Raw genomic sequence first — 26510 nt, 5'->3', positions numbered from 1 at the left:
GTAGACGAATGCCAGCGACCCTTCAGACAACCAAAAGCACATTTAACTGTCATCCGGCACCTGCTGAGTCTATAGTTGAAGCTCTCATTGGTGCTATTGAGGTGGCTGGTGTATGGCTTAATGAGCCATGAGAGAAAGGATAGGCTGGGTCACCCAGGATCATTAATAGCATTTCAACATTCCCAATGATAATCTGCCAGTCGGGAAGAAAGTCCCTGCTTGCAGCTTTCTGAACAGTCCTGTGTTCTTAAAGATGCATGTGTCATGCACCTCCCGTGACCAGCCCACATTGATATTGGTAAAACATTCTGATGATCCACCAGTGCTTGCATAACCATAGAAAAGTAACCCTTTCTGTTGATGTACTCTGTGGTAAGGTGGTCTGGTGCCAAAATAAGAATATGTGTGCCATTTATTGCCCCTCCACAGTTTGGGAACCTCATTGCTGAAAAGTCATCCATTATGTCCAATGCATTGCCAAGAGTCACATAGCATAGCAGGAGATGATTAATGGCTCTGCAGACTTGCATGACAGTGGACCCTGCAGTGGATTTCCCGACTCCAAATTGAGTCTGAATACTGACTGACCGGTAGCAGTCTGGCATTGCACGTTCCCACAGTGCAATCACCACTTGCTTTTCTGCTATCAATACAGCTCGGCCAAGTTCAGCACACAAATCCAGGAGTGTGGCTTTGTACATCTGTAAGTTCTGCAGCCACTGCTTGTCATCCCAAACCTGCATGACGATGCCATCCCGCCAGTCAGTGCTTGTTTCTCAGGCAACAGAACGGGCACTCTACCATCTGCAGCTGCTCTGTGAATGTCACCAACAATCTTGAATTGTTTCTTTCTATGTCCACAGCAATCTAGCCTCCAAGGAACTGTCATTTTCCCTGCGGCTCCTCTTGCAGCTATGCAAATACTGCAGTATTAGGTGCATTGTGCTCGCAGCTCTCATCACAATTGCGAGAGCGGTGCAGGCTCCATGCTTCTGTCAGAGATGGCGGACAGTGAGAGAGGATGCATGGGTTTGTGGGACTTTGAAAAGAAGGGTTAAAAATTATGGTTGCAGATGAAACTATGGGATGGAGACTCTGCATTATGGAAAGTGGACCCTCTGCTCGCAGTCGCCCCTGTGCGACTCATTTCGGCCCTCATCTGTCCTTGCGACAACTTCCTAAAAGACTGCACTGGATGGTAGTGAGTTGCACAGTGGGATACCTACCCAGGGTGCACTGCAGTCAGCATGGATACAAGTGCTCCTGGTGAGGATGTGTACCACTGACACAAGGAACCAAGTATGTACATGTACAAGTGATGTAATAACTGCAGCCGCTGTATGTCAACATAACTTAAGTTGACATAAGTTTGTAGTGTTGACATGGCCATATACTTGTGGTGGATTCCACCACCAGGTACCCTGAAGCCACAGCACTATCTAATATAGAAGCTGAAACAGTGATTACAGCTTTATTCACTATTTTTAGCAGAGTAGGTTTTCCTGGAGAGATCTTGACAGGCTGTGGTGCAAACTTCATGTCTGTAGTCTTTAAACAGTTATGTGGAGTGAGGGAGCAGCTGTTAGATTCCTATCATACAGAAATCAATGGTCTAGTGGGAAGATTTAATGGAACTTTAAAAGCTATGCTAAAAATGTATGTCAGGAGGCGCGAGAATGACTGGGATGTGTTACTCCCATATTTGCTATACAGGTACAGAAATATTCCCCAAGAATCTACTGGATTTGTCCCCTTTGATATGCTGTTTGGGAGGCAGTGAGGGGATCCCTAGCTTTTATTCAAGGCTCTTGGGAGTGCAAGACAGAGGAAACAGGACAGCCTGTAGGGGGAGTATGTCGCTTGTTTTAAGGAGAATGTACAGGCTCTGAGGGATTTAGTGCAACAGAACCTTGAAAAAAGTCAGGAGACACAGAAGGGTTGGTACTATAGGCATGCTGAGGAAAGATCGTTTGCATTGGTGATTTGGTGCTAGTGCTGATTCCAGTGTGGAAAAACAGAATGCAGGACTGTTGTTTAGGACCTTTGGAGGTGATAGAGAGAATAATTGAGGTCACTTATGATAGGGCATGGCAGGGGATCTGTGCAAACGTAGATTAAAAACTTACCATGAAAGGGAAATGGCAGTGAATATGATTTGTTGTGCTGATGAAGAAATGGTTAATGCTCCTTTGATAGATTTGGTCAGAGAGAGCAAGGAAGAAAGTCCCTTGGAAAGCATTGAGTTCGGGAAGAGTTTGGATGCATCCCAAAAGCAGGAAATGCTGGCCCTTTTGAACCACCACAAACCTATATTTTCCAACTGGCCAGGGTTAACTGACAGGATTGTACATTCTATTGAAACTTCAGGGCCCTGCCCTGTTCCTAGAAAGGCATGTCATGCTAAAAAGGAAATGTAGAAACAGATCCAGGAAGAGGTAGATACCCCCATCACCAGCATGCTATCTACTAAGTCAAAAAGCCCCTGGACATCTCTTATTGTGGTGGTACCTAAAAAAGACAAACCATGAAGTTTTGTGTGGACTTTAGAAAGCTAAGCATTATCATCCAGACTGATCCATAACCCACACCCTGAAGAGAGGACCTGTATCCATGATATAAGGAAATACGTAAGAGGAAAAAGTTTGCTCTGAGCTTGTGAACCCAGGCTCAGAAATTGTCATGTCCCCCACCGCCGTGCCCATTCAGAGGCCTATCAAGATTAAACAAGCCATTAATGAATATTGGGACACAAAGGATTGGTGAATGGCCCTATCACACCTTGGAAATGCTACATGCAAGGGAGCTCGTCTCACAGACTGAATGACTAAATGTAAAAGATAAAACAGGTCACAAGAAAATTGCTACAACTCTGTCTTTTAGGATTTAGATTGCAACTCATTTGTGTTATAGGTTGGCTTTCTTTAACCTATAAGTAACTCTCTTATTTCTTTTTCCTAGTTAATAAACCTTTAGTTAGTTTATTACAGGATTGGCTAAGATACAAAATGATCTGGCGTAAGTGACTGGTCTCTTGGGACTGGAAGCAACCTGAATATTTTGTGAATGTTTGGTGCAAGTGACCTTTTAACACCAAGTCCAGCTTGCCTGGGTGGCAAGATAGACTGGAGAGCCCCAGGGGACTGTTTGTGACTCTGTGGTAAGACTGTTATAGTGATTCAGGAGTTCACCTTTGTTACTAGGATTGTGACATCTAATTATAGAACATACCACCACTTTGGGGTGTCTGTCCTATTTTTGCCAGTCTGCCCTGACGTAGGCACTCACAGTCTTGAGCCACTCCAGACAGCACGACACAATGGAATGCAGTAAAGGAATAAAATACTTTCCTGCTTGGTAGTCATAAGAGTTTATATCTGTCTAGGTACCTGCATGGCCTCCATCTCTATAGCATCTAAGCTTCTTTTCATTTTAATGGTGTGCAGGAGGCACATGGTAGTTGCTCACTGTGGCCTCAATCCTTTAATATACTGTGCTTTGGTATATTGCTGCACCCATGCAGCACCCTGTTAATGTCAATGGGGCTCCATTCAGGCAGAGGAAATTGCAGAATTGAGGCCTATGGTGGTGTTTTTATTCCACTGGAGTATTTTGCCCTGGGCTGTTCAATTACCCAACTGCTACTACCATGCAGACCTGAGTACATTGAAACTATCTGCTCCTCTCTGATAGCCTAATACCCCATCTTAGAAATCAAATACATAAATCACATTTGGGGATACAGGTTAATAAACCTTATTGAGCACCCACATATTCATCACAATAACAAAACTTGTCTTCCTAGCAGATATGTTATGAATATTAAAGGACGAATTCTGTTTCAGTGGAACTTGCTCTAGAATTCCGATCATAGTACTTGCCCTTTCTGGCCTCCAGTTTTTGATAATGGAGTAAAGCCTGATTTAGAAAATTTTGTGCTTAGAAAATGGGAATTGACCTAGAAATGGGAGACAAGGTATTTGTCCTCCAGTGAGGGTAGCAGAGATGAATCTTCTACAGAGTCTATAAAAATCCAAAGGATAGTTGACTTGAATGTAACTGAGCATGGTTTTTAAGAAGAAAACTCTTGAAGTATGATAATGAAGGAAACTGTCTCTTTCAACAGCCGAACTAAAAATGATACATTGAGAACTGAAAACTTCTGTAAGATTGTCATTGAGCAGTTTGTGCCAGGGCTCTGGAGTCCACATACCCTGAATTCCACACAAGCAGATCCTGGTATCCACACACAAATCATCATACTGCAGAGTTGGGCCCTAATTCAGCTAACCAACAAAAATGACATTGCTCAATTGTTTTAAAGAGAACTTTATGTTGTGTAGGATAGTTTTTACTTTGATCTCTTTCATTACTGCAAAAAATAGTACTAATGTTTCAATATCCACTATGGTTATGAATGTGTCTGTTCCTGGTGAATATTTAAAACAATAGAGAAACTGTCTTTTTAATAAAAGAAGAACAGGAGGACTTGTGGCACCTTAGAGACTAACAAATTTATTAGAGCATAAGCTTTCGTGGACTACAGCCCACTTCTTCGGATGCAGAAGTGGGCTGTAGTCCACGAAAGCTTATGCTCTAATAAATTTGTTAGTCTCTAAGATGCCACAAGTCCTCCTGTTCTTCTTTTTGCGGATACAGACTAACACGGCTGCTACTCTGAAACCTGTCTTTTTAATGTATCAAATTAATTGTGCTAAAGACACATTAATCTTTCTAATGGTAGATTAGATTTCCTTATGCATTCTCCAAAAGCGGCTCTGAACACTGGTTCCAAAAGTTAAAAGATTGTTGGATTTTTCTTTGTAATTGGAAGTACAATAGTTCTTCCTTTTCCCCACATCCATTTCACATACTTATGTTCCAGAATTCCCAAATGTATATTCTTCTACTTGCATGTGTTCCAAAGAATGGCACCGAATGTGATTGTCACTATGACTGACAGGAGCAAAGCCTTCTTGGATGAGCCTTGCTTGAAGCAGTCAGGCAAACATTGGCTAGAAAAAAGAAGAACAGGAGGACTTGTGGCACCTTAGAGACTAACAAATTTATTAGAGCATAAGCTTTCGTGGACTACAGCCCACTTCTTCGGATGCATCCGAAGAAGTGGGCTGTAGTCCACGAAAGCTTGTGCTCTAATAAATTTGTTAGTCTCTAAGGTGCCACAAGTACTCCTGTTCTTCTTTTTGCGGATACAGACTAACACGGCTGCTACTCTGAAACATTGGCTAGAAAAGCAGTCAACACTGGGGATGTTAGAGATGGTGCAGGTCAGCAGGTGGAAGGAAAGGGACACAGCTGAACAATATGAAATACATTTACTTTTGTCATTTAAGCTTTGCGGGAATAAGAAAAGTAGGAGTTGAGAAGGGCATCAATTGGTAATTGATTATCAATCCTGCAAATGGAATCCCAGAAACAATACTTTAAAGATGTCTTGTTTCTAATGTATAATTGATAAATGAACTGTTCAATACCTGTCATCCAGGACATGTTTTTTTTTTTTTTAATTCTGTTTAAAGTATATAAATAGTGTGGTCTTATGATCTAAGCAAAGACCAGGGAATCAAGATAACTAGTCTATCTTCAGCTCTCTCACTCACTCACCATGACATCTTTGGCAACTCGCTTAACAGGGTACAAAATCCCAAGGATAAGAATTTGAAATTCCCATTCAAGTGAATGGAAGTTGCACGTGATTACCCTCTGATGGAATTTGGTCAGGTCTTTGTTTCCCCAGTGGTTGAAGGGGTGGGGGAGCTAATTATTTAGCTAAGCCTCCTCACATCATTGTGAAATAATATTAATGTTTGACATTTGTATGTTAGATCCTCATTTTGTTAAGAGCTATCAAAGTTTCATTATCATATTTATCTTCACGGAGAAGAGTTCCCTTAGAGGTGAAGTGCAAATACCCGAGTTCAGGCCCTTGGGTGTCTTGTGTTTATCCAGTAACAGTTGAGGCAGTACAGATATTGAAAGCAGGGTTAGGAATACAGCTTCTGCTTCATTCTTGCAATGAAACATCAACACCTGAGGAGTCTCAGGTCTTCGCAGGTAAATGGAAATTGAACTAGAATTTTAAAAAGTTGTATAGACTTAACCTTTATGGGTGGGATTTGCAAAAGCACTCAACATTGGCCTAGCTGCTCACATGGAAGTCAATGGGAGTTTTACCAACCAGAGTTAGGCCAATGCTGAGTCCATTTGAAAATCCCGCCCTACAAATGCACACATTTTGAAAATGTGTATTCAGTTAATGTCTGGGATCCTAAATCATTTTTGGTTTTTATTTTTAAAAGCATTGCATTCTACCTTTCAGAGAATTTTTTTGCTAAGATGTCAGCTGCTGATCAAAACTAAACAAAATCCACATGCAACCTTCCTACCCCAGCATATCTGTAAACTACATGCATAGGTAGCCTACCACTGTTACTCCATCCTCTCTCCCATCCCTGTTTGGTTCACCGCTTGTTGTACTTTGCCTTTAAACCAAGAACTTGATCCCGCAATCTCTCCAGGAGAAACTTTGCACCTTCCTGGAGCCCTGTTGACTTTGATGGGGCTCTGTAAGAGAAAAGGGGCTTGCCATGTGGATCTGATTGCAGGATGGGGGCCCAAAATAGTCATGTCTTTGGGGCAGGGATATTCTTTTACTACCCTTTCATACAGCACCCTAGCATGATGGCAGCCTTGACCAGGCTAGAGCCTCAAGCAGCTACTATAACACTAGTAATAAAATTATATCATAACTGTAGAAGTATTAAGTATATTAAAGGCTATATTGTTATCAAGTTTAATCCGCTAGGTGTATTTGTATTTCAGGCAGAAATATAATATGTATACTTTAATGTCTGCTATACAAAGTACTGGTTTTATAAAATAGAAGAAATATATATTTGTATGTGGTAATTTTTACTTTTTTTTTTTTAAAGCAGGAAGATACAAAAGTTTTATATGGCTCACAACTGACAACATGCACCATCAGTGGCTGCTGTTAGCTGCATGCTTTTGGGTGATATTCATGTTCATGGTTGCTAGCAAGTTCATCACACTGACTTTTAAAGACCCAGATGGTAAGTTCACCTTTAATTAAATTTGATATAATACAGAATATTGAACAATGTTCTGTCCAAAAGTAGCAGTGTAATCATTGTACCCAAAGCAGATCCCAACACATTGTTATCTCTTTGTTTATTTTAGAGGATTAGAGATTGGAGCAGTGCATTTTATACATTGCTAGCAAGTGACAATGCTAATACTTATACAGTTTACATTCTTGTTCATAGAGATCTGAAAAAATAACATTGCTACCAGATTTGAAAGTCTGCCTTTTAATAAACAGGTTCTTGAACCAATTCAATTTCAACATCTTAGTCAGTAAACAAATGGTGCCTGTTTGAAGCAATGCAGAACAATCCCCTGAATTGTTTTGTTTCTTATTAGGGAGAAAGGAAATTTCACAGTAACTAAATAGTAACTCCAGAGTCTTTATTTTCTGCACCATTTTAAATACTTGCCTTCCAGTTATAGTATTCAAGAGACATTGTGTAAAGTTTGATTAGGAGTGCACGTACCCTAACCTCTCCTGCCTTGCTCCTTACTTTCTGTTTTATCCTCTGCTGTTTGATTGACAAATATCTTATAGGCTTTTGCTTAGCCTAAGTAGCCCAGATGGTATTAGACTGATAAGGAGTTTTAAGCCACTTGATGACACTACACACAGCATGCCGCATTCTCTGTATACTGATGTGTTGCTGTTAACAAGCAGACCTGCAGGGAGTGTATGATGAAAGCACTGACATGACATGCAGATAGTGTTTTTGAGTGTGTAGATGTGTGTGTGTGTGTGTGTGTGTGTGTGTGTGTGTGTGTGTGTGTGTGTGTGTGTGATGTAAGAAGATATTCTATTCTTGTATCTTTTTAAGACACTTAAAGAAATATGACTGTGGAGAGTAAGGTCATCAGTTCAGTTCTTTTCAATGACTTGTCAATGGATAAAGGCACAATTAGTTCACTTAAGTGGCATGCTTGGTAGTGTCTACAGTCTTATTCAGCAAGGCTTACAGATGTGAACTCTTTGTAGCTGTTGTCACAGCTTTCCATCAGGAAATGTCAAGAGAACTCAGATGTAATTATTTATTTTTAATCTTTTATTTGGAATACCCATTCACCCCTTTTCTTTTTTGTCCCTGCCAATTTTTTGGGTCGACGCTGATTCCTTTCCTCCCAGTATTGCTATTGGAACAGAAGCCAATGCAATTCCTTAGGCTCCAGTCCTGCAAAGCCTTAAGCACATAGTTAACTTTACACACTGCGACTAGCCCTATTGATTTTATTGGGAGTATTCACATAGAATACGTACATACCGCTGCAGAATCAGAGCCTTATTTATTGTGCTAAGTAACTGCCACCCAGTGATATTATGTAGAATGCAGACAGCTGTAAGAACAGTGTTTGTTAGCTAAAGATTTCTGGAAAGGGATCATAAACATTAGTTTTGTGTATGACTTACCAAAATGAAGATGGGGGAAAGAGGGAGAGTAATTTTGGCCCTGAACTGTTTTGGTCAGGAAATATTTAATACTGATTACTTATAAAAAATATTCTGATCCTCCTAAGTGACAAGCTGTCAACTCTTGCAAGACAATTTAAAGGTAGAAAATACTATTTGTTTGAGTTAACTCAACCAGTTTTCATAAGGTGTATGTTTTGTCCAAATTGCTTTCAGTGGATAGCTTTTTAGGTCTTTATTTGTTCCTGTGGTTAAGTAGGCAACTCTCTGGCTTATTTTTAATGTTTTTGCAACTTGGGCCTGGGTCCCGCAATGACCTGTGCTTGGGCAGACTGCTTCACCTGTGCAGTTTAGCTCAGAAGTCTGCCTACAGGAGCTCATTGCAGGATTGGCGCCTTAGAGCTGAATTGATTCTTTGGGTTCTACTCTGGTCTCCAGTGAGACATGATTCGCTTTGCCTTCTGTTTGATTTTTCTATCTTATCTGCATGTAGCCTCAAAAATAAATAACTGACTTCCTTCCCCTTGTCTTTATAGAAGTGGTAGTTTACATTTGTTTAATCTCCTCCTGCTGTGATTTACAAGCTTTAGCAAGCATTGATTTATCCTCCTCCACCTCAGTCTGCTTAAATTACATAACTTGTTTTCACTACCACTACTTAATTTTTCTATTACTTACCCCTGAACTAATTTGAAGAAGAATAAACCTGCTTGACAGGTTAGATGGCTTAGCTTGGAAGTTGAGAGACTTCTGTTCTAGTTTCAGCAATAATAAATTCTCACCGAGATTCATAATTGTCCTTAAATTGCAGGTGGCTTGCTCTTTCAAGTATTTTTTATACATCTGTAAAAATGTGAGAGTAACGTAATGAAGTGCCATATACTGTCTTGATGAATTATTATTGCAGGAGACATCTTAAGCCATAGGGCAGAGGGTTGGGAATCTTTGTTTGTTTGAAAGTTACAATAGAATATTATTTTTGAGAGAAGGCTTTGCATGTGTGGGTGTGGGTGTGTGTCCCACAATATCTTTGCAATTGTTATTTATTTATCATTTGTACTGTGGGTCGTGTCTAGGAGCTCCAGTCATGGACCAGGACACAATAGCACTACAAACATAGAACAAAAAGACTGCAAGCCAGGGGCAGGAAAACTTTTTGGCCTGAGGGCCGCATCTGGTTTCCAAAATTGTATGGAGGGCTGGTTAGGGGAGGCTGTGCCTCCCTAAACAGCCAGGTGTGGCCCAGCCCCGCCCCCTATCCGACCCCTGCTTCTCGCCTCCGGAGGAGCCCCCCCAGGACCGGGGGAGGGGGAGGACAGCAGAGGAGGGGCCAGGGGCTAGCCTCCCGGGCCACGAGCTCAGGGGCTAGGCAGGAGGGTCCTGGGGCCGTAGTTTGCCCACCTCTGCTATAAGCTCTTTGGAGCAGGGGCTACTGCAGTATAAGATAAGAGACCAGGTGAAGACAGCCAACAGATGGGAACACAAGGGAACAGTCTTCCTTTTTTTCCCATTTATCTTCCTGCTCACTTCCCCTTCTCTCTCCCTCCTGTGCTACTTTGTTCTATGTATGAACAGAGTTGAATTGACAGGAAATTGAAGGGTTTCCCTAAATTTCATTTTGCTGCTGCCGTGAAGGGAAATGGCAAAATCTGATTACTTCCTCTTTACTCCAATTTTAGATTGCTGCTTTGCTCCCTGTGCAAACAGTAAAGTTAAAGTAAAAAGATCTTGTAAATTTCACTTTGCACTACGGGCATATGAATGGAGCAACAAGTGCTGGAGGGTGCCTATCTTTGTACTAGGCCAAATGGAGACAAGTGACTGTCTTCATAGAAGAAAAAAAATATAGAATGCTAACCTGGGGGGAAACTAGTATGACCCAACCCCTTACAATTAATACTCATAGTGAGGATTATCCTCAAAAATATTTTACTCAGTTGACAAGGGGCTTGTTTATTTTAATTTATTTTGTTTAGCAATTGTTCTTTGAATCAATTATTTGTTTTCCATATTTTATGAGTATGGCATTTTTTTCCTTCTGCCCTGGACCAAATATTCCTCTGAGTGCACAGGGTCTAGGAGAAGGTAAATGCAAATTCCCCACCCTTGGTTATTCAAAAGCTTTTTGAAGGTACACCCTGAGGAGTGGGCCATTGTGAGCTGATCACCTTTTACATGAGGCCAAGATCAAAGTTCCAAGCTGTATAAAGGAAAGACTGAAATAGTCATGGTGGTTCTGAGTCTGAATCTGAGACTGTCACAAACTTGTTGCCATGGGGAAAAACCAGTTCTGAGTTCTGAAGGATTGACGCCTACCAGATCCCTTGTTGAAATTAGGGTGACCTCTGATAAGATTTTTGTGTGTGTGTGTGTGTGTGTGTAGGTTTTTTTATTGTTTTTAATATGTTTTCTATGTAATGCTTTCACCTTAAAAATAATATGTGCTTGCTTAAAAAGAATTGTGTTGTTAACTTATAACTACAGATGATATCCGGGTTCTAGCCTCTGGAGAGAAAGCAAAGTGCAGATATTGGCCTTTTGAGCAGTCTAGCTTGCTGGGAATATCATGATGTTAGCAGGGAATTGTGCAGTCTGGAAAAACCATGGTCAGGAGAGAGAGAGAGAGAAGTGGATGTCGGCCCAAGAGAGGTGACGGCTGAGGAGCTGGGAGCTTGGAGTGAGTGCCGTTATGAACCACAGGGAGGAATACAGGCGCAGTTGCCCTGAACGGTGACATTTACAACAGGACAAACCTGCATACTAAGATGTGCAAACACTGATGGATTAATTTTCTTTTTGGCTACACTTAGCTGAGCTTATTGAAAGTAAAAATCTCCTGCTGTCAAACCCATATAGTTATGCTCATTTGTCTACTGAATATAATTTAAATATCATACATTAGTGACTCGAACAATATGTGAAATGACTAGATGAATCTTTTTTACAGCGTTGGATTTATGAATTCACGTGTTTCTCTGCTCTTCCTTATGCAATGTTAATAAAAGCCTAATAAAGACATAGGGCAATATTAATCCCTGGTGTAATTCTACTGAAATTATACTAAGGGTGAATTTGGCCCTTAGCAACCAAAATCCCAGAAGAGGACATCCTCTATAATATTAGTGAGCCATATTGTGCCATGTTTGTTTCAATAACCTCCCATTTTAAAGCAAGCTCTAAAATGTGTGTGTTGATTCAAGAATTGATACCAGTAGTTGGCTGTAATGCAGAAATAATTGTCCATTTTTCTATAATTCTCTTCTTTCTCATTCTTATCTAGTATATGGTGTCAAGCAAGAGCCATTAATGCTGACGGCTATGACAAAAGTTGAAAAGATACAAGTGCCAGAGGAGAAATGTTTGCCTGAAGAATTTCAGGTGCCTGCTTTTGAGATAATTGTTAAGTTTGCTGAAAAATGTGTGAAAATATGGAGTTAATGAAAGAAAGCTCTTGTTTTAGGGTATCAGGAATTGCTGGACCAGAAATATGTATTTGGCCATTTTATTTAGAATAAAGTTAGGTGAACTTCATACAGTTCTTCTTGGAGTTATCATGGGGTTCACTCACTGCTGGGGCGCCTCCTTGTGGCTACACCTGGGGATTAGTTCTGAACTGGTCTGACATACCCTTCTTTGGTTGCTTGCCCCTGGTTTCTCTCTTTTTCTTTCTCTCCACTCAAGTTACTCCCTCTTTGTGACTTGCCCTGTGGTCTCTCTCTGGAGTCAAGATGCTCCCTCTTCATGTCTCAGCCCTCCGGCCAGTCACTATTTATTTCTCCCCTTCTGCGGTATCAAAGTCCCACTGGACAAGCTGTTTCAGGCAGTCTTCTGATCCACTGCCAAGTCTGTGTCACTTTCCCAGAAGCCGGTAGGGCAACCCAGACCCAGCCACTACTCCAGGTTCCAGCCCAGGGACCCTGTGCCCAGCAACCATACTCTGCTCAAGCTCTGACCCTGTTTCTGTTTCCATAGGCTCTTTCCTACCTCTCTAGACAGTGACTGCGGTGCTTTTCTCTACAGAGCCCCCTCTTACCACCAGCTTCTTCTTTTTATAAGCCTATCCCAGCTCCTCCCCCAGTTGGGCATCATCAGCCGTTAGCCTTATCAGTGTCTGGCTTTCCTCCAGATACAGCCTATAAGGTTAATTGGCCTATTCTACGTGTTCAGGCCTGGTGTGGGATAGACACCCCATCACAGGGATCACAGAACTGGTTTGTGGCTATAAATCTCTTCCCCCAAATGGTGTAAGTCCCTTGTTTTCTAATAGTGAGTCAACTGAAAAACTGCCTTTCTACCTAAAGAGAAATGTGTGCTGTGTATTCAGGAGAGAATAGCATCCGTGCTGCTCACAAAGCTAGCAAAAGTGGTTGCCCTATCTGTGACAGATATGTACCACTCCAAATTCTGGGCCGCCTCTGTTGCAGTCAGTTGGGTTGCACAGTTCTTGACAGCAAAATTTGGCCCACTGTATTTATTTTTGTAATCAGACTGTCTCTCCTCCCCACTTCTCCCCCCTTCCACTTTTGGTTCCTTTAGTCCTCTGTGCAGTCTCTCTGTTTTTGTCTTTTGCTCTGCCTGCTCCATTCCACTTTTCCCCCGCACTCCCCTTCTGCTTTTATTGTGTACTCTCTGCTCCACATCTCAAGGTTTCACCTAAGCAGAACATGAACCCAATAGACTTCATTACAGGTTGAACTTTCTAGCATGCAATTTTGAGTGATTGGAAATTAGACAAAACAAGTCTGGTACTCTCTAATTTATAGAGACATGCCAGTAACCCCAGGTCATGGAATAAAGAACTGATGAGGGAGGCTGTTCTGGTGTTGTTCTGAGGGCAGCATCTTTTCCCCACTGTCTCAAGTCATTTTATGGCTGATTTTTTGCATGTAAAGGTTGACATTGAAGTCGTTACCAGAATGCTCAAACCAAGAAAGCCCCGGGTTTTGGACAGTACTTTGATGTAAGGCTGGCAATATTGTAAGTGTATAAAATCTGCCCTTGCATATCTGGGAAAGAATAATGAAGTGCCTGGATCCAGTACCATCTCCCCCATGACTCTATGACAGCTTGAAGTGCTAAACAGTGCTGTTAATCCAGAATACATGCAAAGGGGATGTTTACAGTCAGACAAGCAATCTGCTAGGTTTTTCAGATTTCATTATGGCCAAGAGAGAGTGGAGACGAGTAGCAGCAGAAAGCAAGATCCTGTTTTCCCATGGAGAATTGGGGTGGAAAACAAAAAGGCTTTTAATTAGCCTCCTTACGTATGTTTCACAGACACTTTGCTTGACGCTTTTGACACTTTGAATGCCAACATGGATGACAGTGCTTGGCTTTCCAAGCTCCCTTAATCAAATCCTTCTGAATTTTACCTGTTTAGCAGTGAGCTCAAAGTGAATAACGGACTTATTCAAGAAAATAAGATGAGAAAAATAAGAAAATATTCTTTCACAATATGTTTCTAACATTTGTGCTGAGGTCGGCAGTGACAATAAGAAATCTATAAGGATAGTATGAATAGAATGCAGCTGGAACCAATAACATGGGGGATTAAGGGCTGTCGGTAGCCACACCATAGTTAAGGTTGTAGCTGAATTTTTCTTATAAATCAGATTTTGGCCCATCCCTCTTCTAAAATCCAAAAGCTGGTAGTCAGGCCTGGGGCAAAGGTAAATTTTTTTCCCGCATTTGAAGTTAATGGTGCCTGGTAGCCTAGAAATGGAGGTGTTCAGCAGAGTCGACAGAGCTTTCCAACTTTTTACTATTTTGCACCAAGAGACAATATGAAAAGGGAGGAAAAACGAGAAGCAACTTTGAGTGAAAATTAGTTTGTGAAAATGTGTGTTTTTCCTCAGTATCCAACCACTCTATATAAAATTTAGTTCTCTAGACTCATCTGGTTGAGATCTAGTGCACAGGACCAAATATTACTTGACTGAACACTAACTTCAAAAGTTATTGTAGATAGCAGTATCAAGATAGCTCATTGGTTTAGACTCACTTAAAATAACTGCTGGAGATGTAAGGACACTTTTTCTTTCATTTGTTTTCTTTTAATCCCATCTTCCCATTTTTAAATGAAAGTTTCTAGACCTTTTCCTTAAAGAATCAGGCCTCACAGTGTAAACCAATCTCTAGGGAAGCTTGTTAGTAGAAAATACAGATCTTTTCCCCCCACAAAATTGAAGTTAATCAGGCAAGCTATTTATAAATAAGGAGCTCCCTCTTTTTTTTTTTTTTTTTTTTAGTCGCCACAGTTCTGCCAGATACTTGCTTGAGACCAGAAAGTGGGAGGCAATTAAAATGGAAGGATCCTAATTCATCTATTCAAGGGGAAGGGTGAATGTTGCCACCTTCTGTTGTTGATCCTCTTCCTCCTGCCCCTGACAAGCCCCTGCTAACCCCAGTAACTCCCTTCTGTAGACCTCCTAAGGTGCTGACTTCCTGTGGATATTAAGAGGCCCAGTGGAGATGGATGGGGTAAGGAGAGCTTGGAGGTGCAGTGGGGAAGAGGGTCATGGAGAGTGCTAGCACAATGAGGAGGTTCTATCACTCAGGGAAAAATTGGAGGTTGGGTAGCAGAACAGAAATGCAGAAGGAGAGCATAAGAAGCATTGAAGAAGGGGCCAGAATGTGCTTCAAGCCTTACGTTTCTTCTTGCCCCTTCTCTTAAGCTGTAGGTTGTTCACCAAGGCGTCCCCCACTCTCTGAAGGATGTAAGGTACTTGTTGCAGACGCCCTTCTTCAGAGGATTAAATCACTTCCGTTTAGATTGCCTGTCACATGTTTGACCTTAAGTCTCTATAGTATTCGCCCTTCTTCAGAGGATTAAATCACTTCCATTTAGATTGCCTGTCACATGTTTGACCTTAAGTCTCTATAGTATTAACCCTTGTTCTGAGGCTAATGCAGAAAGGCCATAAGCTTTATTACCCTGCAAGATCTGTAGGGCTGTACCAGCTTTCAGCCTCATAAACCCAAGCTGCTTTACTTTAAACTGTTAATCTGTGGGTCTTTTGGGGGGTGGAATTTCCCTAAGCATTCCAATGTCTCACTTTAACAGAATCAGAATGCTCTGTATGCTTTCTGGAAAGCCAACACCTAACACTGAATGAAATAATTGTAGATATGACCATTTCCATAAAGCAGAGCTTGAGCTGTTTACCCTGATGTGTTCTTAAGATATTACTGCTGTTACTCTGAAATCTATGATCTCTGCTTGTCTTTCTGAGTGATGGGTTGCTATTTGATTAAGTAGTTCCTCCTCCCCACCCAGAATAGCGCTAGGGCCTGCCTCTACTGCTGTGCAAAACTTTCCCAAGCAGCTGCAGAGTGAAAGGACGTTAATGTTTGCTTCAGTGCTGCCCATTGTGGGTTCTGAAGAGTGTTCGTGAAACTGAGCAGAATTTGGTCAACCTTACTTTGCTGCAGCTTGGAGAAACAGATGCATTGGGGCTGTCTGTGTGTGCAGATACAGGAAGTCAGCACAGCATCAGTTTGCATCTGGAAGGTTATCTTCCCATCCATAAGGGCTAAAAATCTTTTATGTTTCAAATGAAAACTTAATTTCTGCTGAAACTGATGGCTTAGCTCTGCCTTCCCACCACCTGGAAAATTTTCTACATGCCACTGCACTTAGATAAGGGATTTTAAGTTCTGGTAAAAGCATGGTTTGTTCCTTTCTATACAGACTAGGCCAAACTTGATAAAAATTGCTGTATAGAAAGGTTCTTACTCTCCTAGATAATGATTGAAAATCACCAGCCTCTGTAGTAGCAACACTGAGGAAGCCAACAGAAACCAACTGGGATGATGTAAATTTAGCAATATTTTTTATACAGAAGGGGGGGGGGGGACATAATATATACTTTACTAGAATACTGGGTTTGACTGCTTGGGCTCTTACTCTCTAAAATTTGATCTAGAAGTTAAACTTTTGCTTGTTTTTGTTTTTTTTAATAAGCCGACTGGAAACGTTTTTTCTGAAGATCCGATGCACCAACCCCTGGTCCATGTGAAAAGGATTGAGCTTCTCAAGAATGTGTGCAGAGATGCAGCGTTGAGAAATCTCTCTCATACTACCATTTCCAAGTTTGTCTTGGACCGAATATTTGTTTGTGACAAGCACAAGATCCTGTTCTGTCAGACTCCGAAAGTGGGCAACACTCAATGGAAAAAAGTCTTGATTGTTTTAAATGGTACCTACTTGCTCTAATGAGCGTAAGGTTTTTGTTTGAGGGGGAAAGGGCAGAATCACTAGAATGAGGGAAGCATTAAAACTAATTTCTTAACATTCTTCTTTACAAACAGATACTTAATTCCACTCATTCATTCCTTGCGGTTCCTTTTAGTCCTTTTTAAATGTCTCCTTTTTGAAAAATTAAAAATTACCTTCCTTCTGCTAGAATAAATATCACTGTAGCTTACCTCAGAAGTGATTTATCTGAGCCATTGAGAATTTATTTGGTGGATTTATTCTCACTGCAGGCCGGGCACCCTGTGAGTAGTATTTTTAAACAAGTGAATCGTAAAGGATCATAATCCCCTAAACCAGGGTAATTTAAATCCTGTGACTTGAACCCAACAATAAAAGGAACAATTGTGTTTTCAGTTTGGCAGCTGCTGCAGGTCTGTAGCACTGGGATTTTGTATATACATTATTAATGGGCCATGGCATGAGTGATGAAGAATCAATCATACAATTAAGGGTGTAGAATTGTAGCCTGGTCAGTGAAAATAAATTGTAGAATGACTTAAAACAAGAGAAAAGGAACAATGTTGTGATTTATGTTAAAATAACATTCTGACAGGTGCATGTTCTCTCTCTCTCTGTCTATATATATCTTTGAAGTGCTATGGTATGCGAACAAAAATAATTAACCTCATCAAGGCTATATCTCAAGGTGCAGCTTGCACAGTTAAAGTAAATGCAAACTTGGGTGAATGGTTTAATGCAGGGGTAGGCAACCTGTGGCACACGTGCCGAAGGCGACACGTGAGCTGATTTTCAGTGGCACTCACACTGTCCAGGTCCTGGCCACCGGTCCGGGGGGCTCTGCATTTTAATTTAATTTTAAATGAAGCTTCTTAAACATTTTAAAAACCTATTTACTGTACATACAACAATAGTTTAGTTATATATTATAGACTTATAGAAAGAGACCTTCTAAAAACGTTAAAATGTATTACTGGCACGCGAAACCTTAAATTAGAGTGAATAAATGAAGACTCGGCACCCCACTTCTGAAAGGTTGCCAACCCCTGGTTTAATGTAATCACTGATGTCAAACAAGGATGAATTCTCTAATCTCTCCCATTTGGTATTGCCACCAAGTTCATTCTGGAAAAAAGTGTAGATGAATACAACACAGGCATCACATGGCTTGACAACAGTACAATATTAGATCTAGATAGTGTTGACGACGTAGCTCTTCTGAGTGACTGCTCAACAAACACGTAAGTAAAGACCAAAAGTCCAGCATTGCAAAAAAGACAGGGTTAGTAACTAATTATGAAAAAACAAATCTAATCGGAACCCCAGTAACTCCCAACTCAAGTATTATAGTAAAAGACAAAGGGATACAAAAGATGAGTCCATTCACATATTTTGGCAGTACAGTGCAAGCCTGTGGGGATGTCCAAAAAGAAATAATCATAGAATATCATAGAATATCAGGGTTGGAAGGGACCTCAGGAGGTCATCTAGTCCAACCCCCTGCATAATGTTATGAATTGGCAAGACAACAGCTGCATTCACCATCTTAAACAAGATTTGGTCATACAGAAATCTACCACTTAAAGACCAAACTACAAAGCTTGAACACAAATGTTGTTTCTACCTTAGCATATGGATGTGAAAGCTGGAAATCCACTAAAGGTAGAGACAGACAACTAAATGATTTTGCAAAAAGAAGAACAGGAGGACTTGTGGCACCTTAGAGACTAACAAATTTATTAGAGCATAAGCTTTCGTGGACTATAGCCCACTTCTTAGAAGTGGGCTATAGTCCACGAAAGCTTATGCTCTAATAAATTTGTTAGTCTCTAAGGTGCCACAAGTCCTCCTGTTCTTCTTTTTGCGGATACAGACTAACACGGCTGCTACTCTGAAACCTTTCATTATAAATGATTTTGGAAGCAAATGCCTCGTGAAAATACTAGATGTTGAATTAAATGAATTATAATGAATCTCAGATTCATCAGAAACTTCAATTACTCTTTATCTCTAGAGTTGTCCAGAAAAGATGATGAAAATGTCTGGGACATGAGTTAAGAATGAAGCCAGAGCATCTGCCACTGGGCAGCTAGAGGAACACGTAAAAGGGGCTGGTGGAAAGATTGCCTCCACTGAACAGTACTAAGAGAGGGAAAACATATGGGACTTAGGGGACATGCAAAGAGTGGCTCAGGATAGACATAGATGGTGGAGCTTTGTCTGGGCCTTAAGCAATGTCTGATAGTGCAGGAAGGATTCAGATCCAGATGTTCATACTCAGTAAAGCTTTGCAATAAGCACAACAGGATTGATCATTAGATATAGAGAGCCTCTTACCTCCACCTTAATGGTTCAAATCCAGCCCAGCTTGATAGTGACAGAAAGTTGTTACCATTTGACATGTCGGTGGCCTATGTAAGATGCATTTGGTGGACTTGTTCCAGTTCCCAGCAGGCAGGTGCCTGCTAACAAGCACCACCACCACCACTAATCACATCCTTATTGAGCAGCCTCAGCAGACAGGCCTAATAATAGAGTAGGTGCCCTAGAGATGATCTTTGCAGATCAGGGTTGATGTACACTCCTAGGGCAGTATGGAGTAATTGACACTGCCATTGCTTATGCTGTAACTTCGCTCTGAATGAATAGAGGACTTCAGTGTCCTAGGCTGTCAAGTCTGGCATTTGCCAGCATTAAATTCACACAAGAAAAGGGGAGGACAAAAAGCATTAATTATAAAACAGGCAAGACTGAGGACATTAAGATTCCAAGCTGTGTGAATTAGTCACTGCAGCCTTATCGACACTAGGCATTTTTCTGAAACATGTTTCCTGGCACCAGTGCGACTCCAGTGGTGGGAGCACTCGTGTATAGATGGGCACGGTGGCTTTCATGGAGACTTGCTAGTTTGATGACACTGCACTTGTCCTTCCATCCACGTGGAATTCCACTGTGTTCCATGGTGCTCTATATTGGCACGTCACTGCAGGATTGGGGTCTTAAACTAGCAGTTACCCTCTCCTGCACCTCATGTGCCTACAGAACGACTGATAAACTAACACCCGGATGCTCGCCATTCTGAATGTGTTATGTATTTTATTCTCTTATGCAACATGGAAGGATCTGAAGTTTGGTAGTTTTCAGCATAGTGTTTTGTTTAATTAAAAAAGGACCCAAGCAAAGAAAGTTTGCCAGGAGCCTGACAGTGAAGTGTTTCGAGTTAACATGGTTCAGGTATCAAGTATCAGAGGGGTAGCCATGTTAGTCTGGATCTGTAAAAAGCAACAGAGAGTCCTGTGGCACCTTATAGACCAACAGATGTATTGGTGCATAAGCTTTCGTGGGTGAATACTGACGAAGTGGGTAGTCACCCACGAAAGCTTATGCTCCAATACATCTGTTAGTCTATAAGGTGCCACAGGACTCCTTGTTGCTTTTTACATGGTTCAGGTAGACACTTTACAGTGTTTCCTGTTTGCTGGAAACTAAACCAAAAAAGCCAATCCCTCCCGCAAAGCTAAGCTTCAGAGTCTTTCCAACTGGGTTATGTGGGAGGAAAGTTGTGGGAAGGGAGAGGAGGGCTGACAAATAAGGCTTGTTTAATATGCATTATTGAGAGACTTGAACACTGGTTTGGTTTAGACAGGAGTTGTCATGTTACAAATCTCCAAATCTGTATTCTTTTGAGTGTTGAAAAGCCGTTAGTGTTGCAATCTGAATCTTCCCTTATTTAACAGCTTTTGTACCTAGTAACCATAGCTACTAATGCCACAGAAGAGAGAGAAACCAAATAAAAACACCACTATGAGACAAATACCCTTCCCCACCTCTTTTAAAGGTAACCTTTTCTGTCTATTTTCTTTATCTAGGAGCATTTTCTTCCATAGAAGAGATCCCAGAGAACATAGTACATGACCATGAGAAGAACGGACTTCCACGCTTATCCTCCTTCAGTGATTCTGAAATTCAAAAACGGTAAGAGGTGATTTCCCAGGGAGATAGGTTTCTGAACCAAAGAGGAAAATTGGAGGATCACACATTAAAATGCAGATCGAACCAAGGAGATCTCAGTTTCTGTTACACTGGTGTTACCACTGGTGTAACTCTGCTGATTCTGTTGATGTTGGTGTTACCATCGCACGTTCACTTCAGAGGAGTAAAACCAAAGTTACTGGTGAAATGGAGTGGAGACTCAAACCCAGGCTGTGCTTAGATGTGCTTAGGTTTTCTCTGGTTCATCTGTTACTTATATAACATCATAAGTGCTCAGGGTATTTTAAATAAAAGATAGACAAAGATTCCTTTCTCAGAAAAACTTACTATCTAAGGGCCAGATTGTGCCACCTCTATTCACATCAACAAGTGCCTTACTTCATAAGTAATGCTACTGAAATCAGTTTGGCCCCGAGGTTGAGGAAGAGGGAGGATAGGAACAAAATGATTGTGGTCACTTAGGAGACTTGTGCCTAGATGGTTATGAAAATGTAGTTTTTTGTTGGGTATAAAACTAAGGGTTTTTATAAGCCACCTTGAAGAATTGGTTTTCAGAAGGGATAGTTCCATAACAGAAAGGTGACATCTCATTTGAGGCCAGGTCCAAAGCCCAAAGCTCATTTGAGCTCAGGTCTGAAGTCAGTGGAATGATTTCCATTGCTTTTAATGGCCTTTGAATCAGGTCCCTGGAAATGCGTACGCTGTAAGAGTAATCCTGGATAAGATTTTTCCTAGAAACTTCACCACATGCCCTAGAGGACATGGATTCAGCTATTTTGTCTCCTATGAGTAACCCTGCTTAATAGGTGACCATTTGTATATTCTGTTTTGTGTTAAAACAAGTAAAACATTTTATTTCAAGTGCTATTGGTAGTGGTATTCAGAGATAGGTGAAAAGTGGGCTATTTCTTACAAGTCATATTCTTGATGTTTCAGAGGTCGTATTTTATCTCAGTTTTGTAGCTCTTTGATACTTAGTTCACTTTTTCTATCTGTTTAATCCCTTCCATTTCTGTTTTCCTTTAGACTGAATTTATACTTCAAGTTTTTTATTGTAAGAGATCCATTTGAAAGACTTATTTCTGCATTTAAGGACAAGTTTGTCCACAATCCTCGATTTGAACCTTGGTATAGGCATGAAATTGCTCCTGGCATTATTCGGAAATACAGGAAGAATCGCACAGAGACCAGGGGGCTGCAGTTTGAGGACTTTGTGCGCTATTTGGGGGACCCTAACCACCGATGGCTAGATGTTCAATTTGGTGATCACATAATTCATTGGGTAACATACGTGGAACTTTGTGCCCCATGTGAAATAACGTATAGTGTGATTGGACACCATGAAACCCTGGAGGATGATGCTCCATATATCTTGAAAGAAGCAGGAATAGACCATCTGGTATCATATCCCACAATTCCACCAGGAATAACGGTATACAACAAAACAAAGGTAGAGCGTTATTTCTCAGGCATTAGCAAGAGAGATATAAGACACCTATATGCCCGCTTTGAAGGAGACTTTAAACTCTTTGGATATCGGGAACCAGATTTCTTGCTAAACTGATGCCTAGAAACTGTGAAGACGTGTCTATCAGATTAAACTAAAGCATATGAATACCAGCTGCAGCACTGACAGAACTGAGATTAACAATACTGTACCATTGTTTTCTAGTTTTTTGATGTTGCTCCATTTTTCAGTGGAATATTTGTCACACGAACAATTAGGGGTTCCTAACTGTTAGCCACTGACCATGTTTTCAACATATGACACTGCAGTCTTCTATTGTGAATTGAATCTGACACTTATCCCCTTTTCCCGAGGAAAAAGAGGAAGAAACCAATAGGCTATAAAAGAACATCAAATAGAATGCAATGTAAAATGTTGTAAAGCATTTTGTAAAGATACCAGTTTTGCTGTAGTATAGCTTTGTGAAATGTAAGGGGACCTGATGCTTATAAAAAGAAATGTGAAGTCTCTCATGGGCTATGAAAACTAGAAGCTGACAAAGGACCAAAAACTGACAATGTGCTAGATGAGCAAAAGATGTCCAGAGTCTGCTGTGTGGCTGCTATAATCGTTGTGCTGAGCTACTGCTGTTTTTTGCGATACACATAAAATGAGTCTAACTTGACAGAAGCTTCAGTCCTATCCAAAAAGGGCAGATTCCAGAGGCCGTTTGTTTTTATTTTGTGTCATGGCGTTATCTGTACTTACTACTGGTCCATCAGGCCACATAGTTGTTCATTTTTTTAATTGTTAACTTCCAAATTTGTATATTGTCTGAAAACTTGAGGTGGAGCATAGATCCCAACAAGAAACTCGGAAGGATTGTTGGGGAGACTTTGAGGAAAACTAATTAAAAAGTAAAGATGAATTGTATTTGCAAGAGCAAATATAGAAGCCAAGACCTGCTTTCTAAATACTGTGCATTTTAACATTGTTTATTTTCTAATGTTTCAGGCTGTTACAAATATTAAATAAGCCATGAAAACAAGAAAGCATATGAACATAAAAGTTGCCATAATTATTTGGACCAATCGGCCAGCCACTCCAGTATCCTGCTCCCAGCAGTGATCAGTACCTGATGCTTCAGAGAAAAACAGATCCCCTCCCAAAATGTACCTCCCCAATTCTAAATGGGTAGATTCATTCTAGACTCTTCCCGGTGATCAGTTGGCATAATGCCCTAAATCAAAGGTGCCCAAACTTTTTGCCACCAGCTTTGGCAACTTGCCAGGAGTTCAAGAGCTACACTTGTGCATAAATTTTAAAAGCAAAATTAAATTAACACAACCATAGTATTTGCCTGTGCGTGCATTGTTCCTGTTTGATTACGAGAAGTCTTTTTGTTTTTTAATTCACCAGCAATAAAAACCTGTGGTTGATCAGCTTTGCCCCCATCCTGCAGTAAGTGGCAGAGGGAAGACCACAGTTGCATTTTAGGAATCGCAGAGTCATATTTGGCTGCCGAGCTGCATTTTTGGCATCTCTCTCCTAAAGGATGAATTTTGAATATAATAGTGTCTCAACTTACATGGCTAGAATCATTAACAATGGCCATAAAGTTATGGGGTCTCTCTTTCTAAATCCAGCCACAGTATTTGTCTGGATAGCCTCCTGTGGCAGGGCAAAGGAAGTATCTTACACCTGTGAACTTAAAAAAGGAAAACCAGTGCCAAATCGGACATGGGCTGCTGTTCGCAAAAAGGAAGTGCTTTAGTAGCTGGATGTGATTCCAGAAGCATATTGACAGACTGATTGGTAGAAGGGAGAATTGTTACTGGGCATTGTTACAAAAGAACAGTCTAAGGTGGCAAAGCTTGAAGTGCTCTTGTTTTTCTTGAAAAAGCAGCAGTTACAATGTCTTAGATTTGTTATTTCTTAACTGGTAATTAAAGGACGTAACAGCTCAGTTATTTTTATATGAAGTCATAGAAAAGTATATTGTTAAATGCATTTCAGAGCTAATGAGCTGATTACCTCTCTACTGTATTAAAATGTAACAATGTGAATAATGTATAGTGAATTAAGGCCTTAAAGTTTAATCCTAATAAAGGTGAAGTAGAATTTTTCTCTCTCAAGCAAAAGATACTGATCACATAACTGTGTCTGGTTTTATTCTTCTTAGTATAGTGTTTGGTGCTAGAGTTCTAAAGCAGTGACCTACTAAATTCAATTAAATTACTATTCTGTGACTTTTTTCTAATGGTTCCATACTACTAGCTCTGTGCTCCTACACTTTACAGTCTGGGATTGGAATGCTCATTATCTTTTTCTCAATTTGTAAGTGAAATATACTAAAACAATATCCCTCTGTGCTACTTTTTCCATGTGGAAATCTTCATTCTTTTGTGGTTAATAGCATTTCAGGAATAACTGTGGATGAATATTATATAAACTGCTTAACACTCAGGTCATGTCTATGCTAGAAAGTTAGGTCAACACAAGGTATGTTGACGTAAAATTAAAAAAGGTATATCTCCATATATATATATATTCATCTCATAGAACTGGAAGGGACCCTGAAAGGTCATTGAGTCCAGCTCCCTGCCTTCACTAGCAGGACCAAGGACTGATTTTGCCCCAGATCCTAAGTGGCCTCCTCAAGGATTGAAACTCACAACCCCAGGTTTAGCAGGCCAATGCTCAAATCACTGACCTATCCTTCCCCTCCACTGCCACTACAGAGAGTATAATGAAAGTTTCAATGAGATCTCTTAGGAGAATTCATTGCTATAAGAGAGGAGGAGGACCACACTAAAATGAGAGGACCAGGCTTAAGAAGGAGGGCTAGGCTAAAATGGTGAAATCCATGCAGGAGGAAGAGAGGAGAGGCAGACGAATGGGAGAGTGGAGCAAGAAAGCCCGCAACATGGGGAGCAGTGGCCCACGTAGGGTGCACACGGAACCCATGAGGCAAGGTGGGGGCCTTCCACCCCAGCTCCTTTGAGACTTGTCATAAGAACGGCCATACTGGGTCAGACCAATGGTCCATCTAGCCCAGTATTCTGTCTTCCGACAGTGACCTATGCCAGGTGCTTCAGAGGGGATGAAGAGAACAGGTAATCACCAAATGATCCATCCCCTGTCATTCCAAGCTTCTGGCAAACAGAGGCTAGGCATACTTCAGAGCATGGTTTTGCATTTCTTCCCATCTTGGCTTATAGCCACAGATGGCTCTATCCTCCATAAACTTAACTAGTTCTTTTTTGAATACTGTCAGTCTTGGCCTTCAAGTATCCTCTGGCAAAGAGTTCCACAGATTGACTATGTGTTGTGTGAAGAAATACTTCCTTTTGTTTGTTTTAAACCTGCTGCCTATTAATTTCATTGGGTGACTCCTAGTTCTCAAAATGGCAAATGAAATTTAATGTGGATAAAAGTAAAGTAATGCACATTGGAAAAAATAACCCCAACTATACATACAATATGATGGGGGCTAATTTAGCTACAACAAATCAGGAAAAAGATCTTGGAGTCATTGTGGATAGTTCTCTGAAGATGTCCACGCAGTGTGCAGAGGCGGTCAAAAAAGCAAACAGGGTATTAGGAAACATTAAAAAGGGGATAGAGAATAAGATGGAGAATATATTATTGCCCTTATATAAATCAATGGTACGCCCACATCTTGAATACTGCGTACAGATGTGGTCTCCTCATCTCAAAAAAGATATACTGGCACTAGAAAAGGTTCAGAGAAGGGCAACTAAAATGATTAGGGGTTTGGAGAGGGTTCCATATGAGGAGAGATTAAAGAGGCTAGGACTTTTCAGCTTGGAAAAGAGACTAAGGGGGGATATGATAGAGATATAAAATTATGAGTGATGTGGAGAAAGTAGATAAGGAAAAGTTATTTACTTATTCCCATAATACAAGAACTAGGGGTCACCAAATGAAATTAATAGGCAACAGGTTTAAAACAAATAAAAGGAAGTTCTTCACACAGCGCACAGTCAACTTGTGGAACTCCTTACCTGAGGAGGTTGTGAAGGCTAGGACTATAACAGGGTTTAAAAGAACTGGATAAATTCATGGAGGTTAAGTCCATTAATGGCTATTAGCCACGATGGGTAAGGAATAGTGTCCCTAGACTCTGTTTGTCAGAGGGTGGAGATGGATGGCAGGAGAGAGATCACTTGATCATTACCTGTTAAGTTCACTCCCTCTGGGGCACTTGGCATTGGCCACTGTCGGTAGACAGGATACTGGGCTAGATGGACCTTTGGTCTGACCCAGTGCGACTGTTCTTATGTTCTTGTGTTATGAGAAGG

At 40.8% G+C, this 26510-nt stretch overlaps 1 protein-coding gene across 7 annotated transcripts in view; it reads left to right on the top strand.

Moving 5' to 3' along the window:
• Positions 1-24339, top strand: part of CHST10 (carbohydrate sulfotransferase 10) — a 35000-nt gene extending 10661 nt beyond the window's left edge. For 4 of the 7 annotated variants that reach the window (XM_042840789.2, XM_005283247.5, XM_005283245.5 and 1 more), the window contains exons 2-6: positions 6951-7091; positions 11811-11908; positions 16494-16728; positions 20615-20720; positions 21765-24339. In XM_042840789.2, the coding sequence (XP_042696723.1) occupies positions 6992-7091; positions 11811-11908; positions 16494-16728; positions 20615-20720; positions 21765-22302 (1077 nt within the window). In that variant the 5' untranslated portion in view covers positions 6951-6991 and the 3' untranslated portion in view covers positions 22303-24339. The remainder of the gene's footprint in view (positions 1-6950; positions 7092-11810; positions 11909-16493; positions 16729-20614; positions 20721-21764) is intronic. The other 3 variants (XM_042840790.2, XM_005283244.5, XM_008167386.4) reach the window with 1 other exon arrangement.
• The last annotated feature ends 2171 nt before the right edge of the window (positions 24340-26510 follow it).

This window comes from Chrysemys picta, chromosome 1 (genome assembly GCF_011386835.1).
Source record: "Chrysemys picta bellii isolate R12L10 chromosome 1, ASM1138683v2, whole genome shotgun sequence".
NCBI lineage: Eukaryota > Metazoa > Chordata > Testudines > Emydidae > Chrysemys > Chrysemys picta.
The sequence above is the reverse complement of the archived record's forward strand: the minus strand, read 5'-3'. Positions and strand labels throughout refer to the sequence as shown.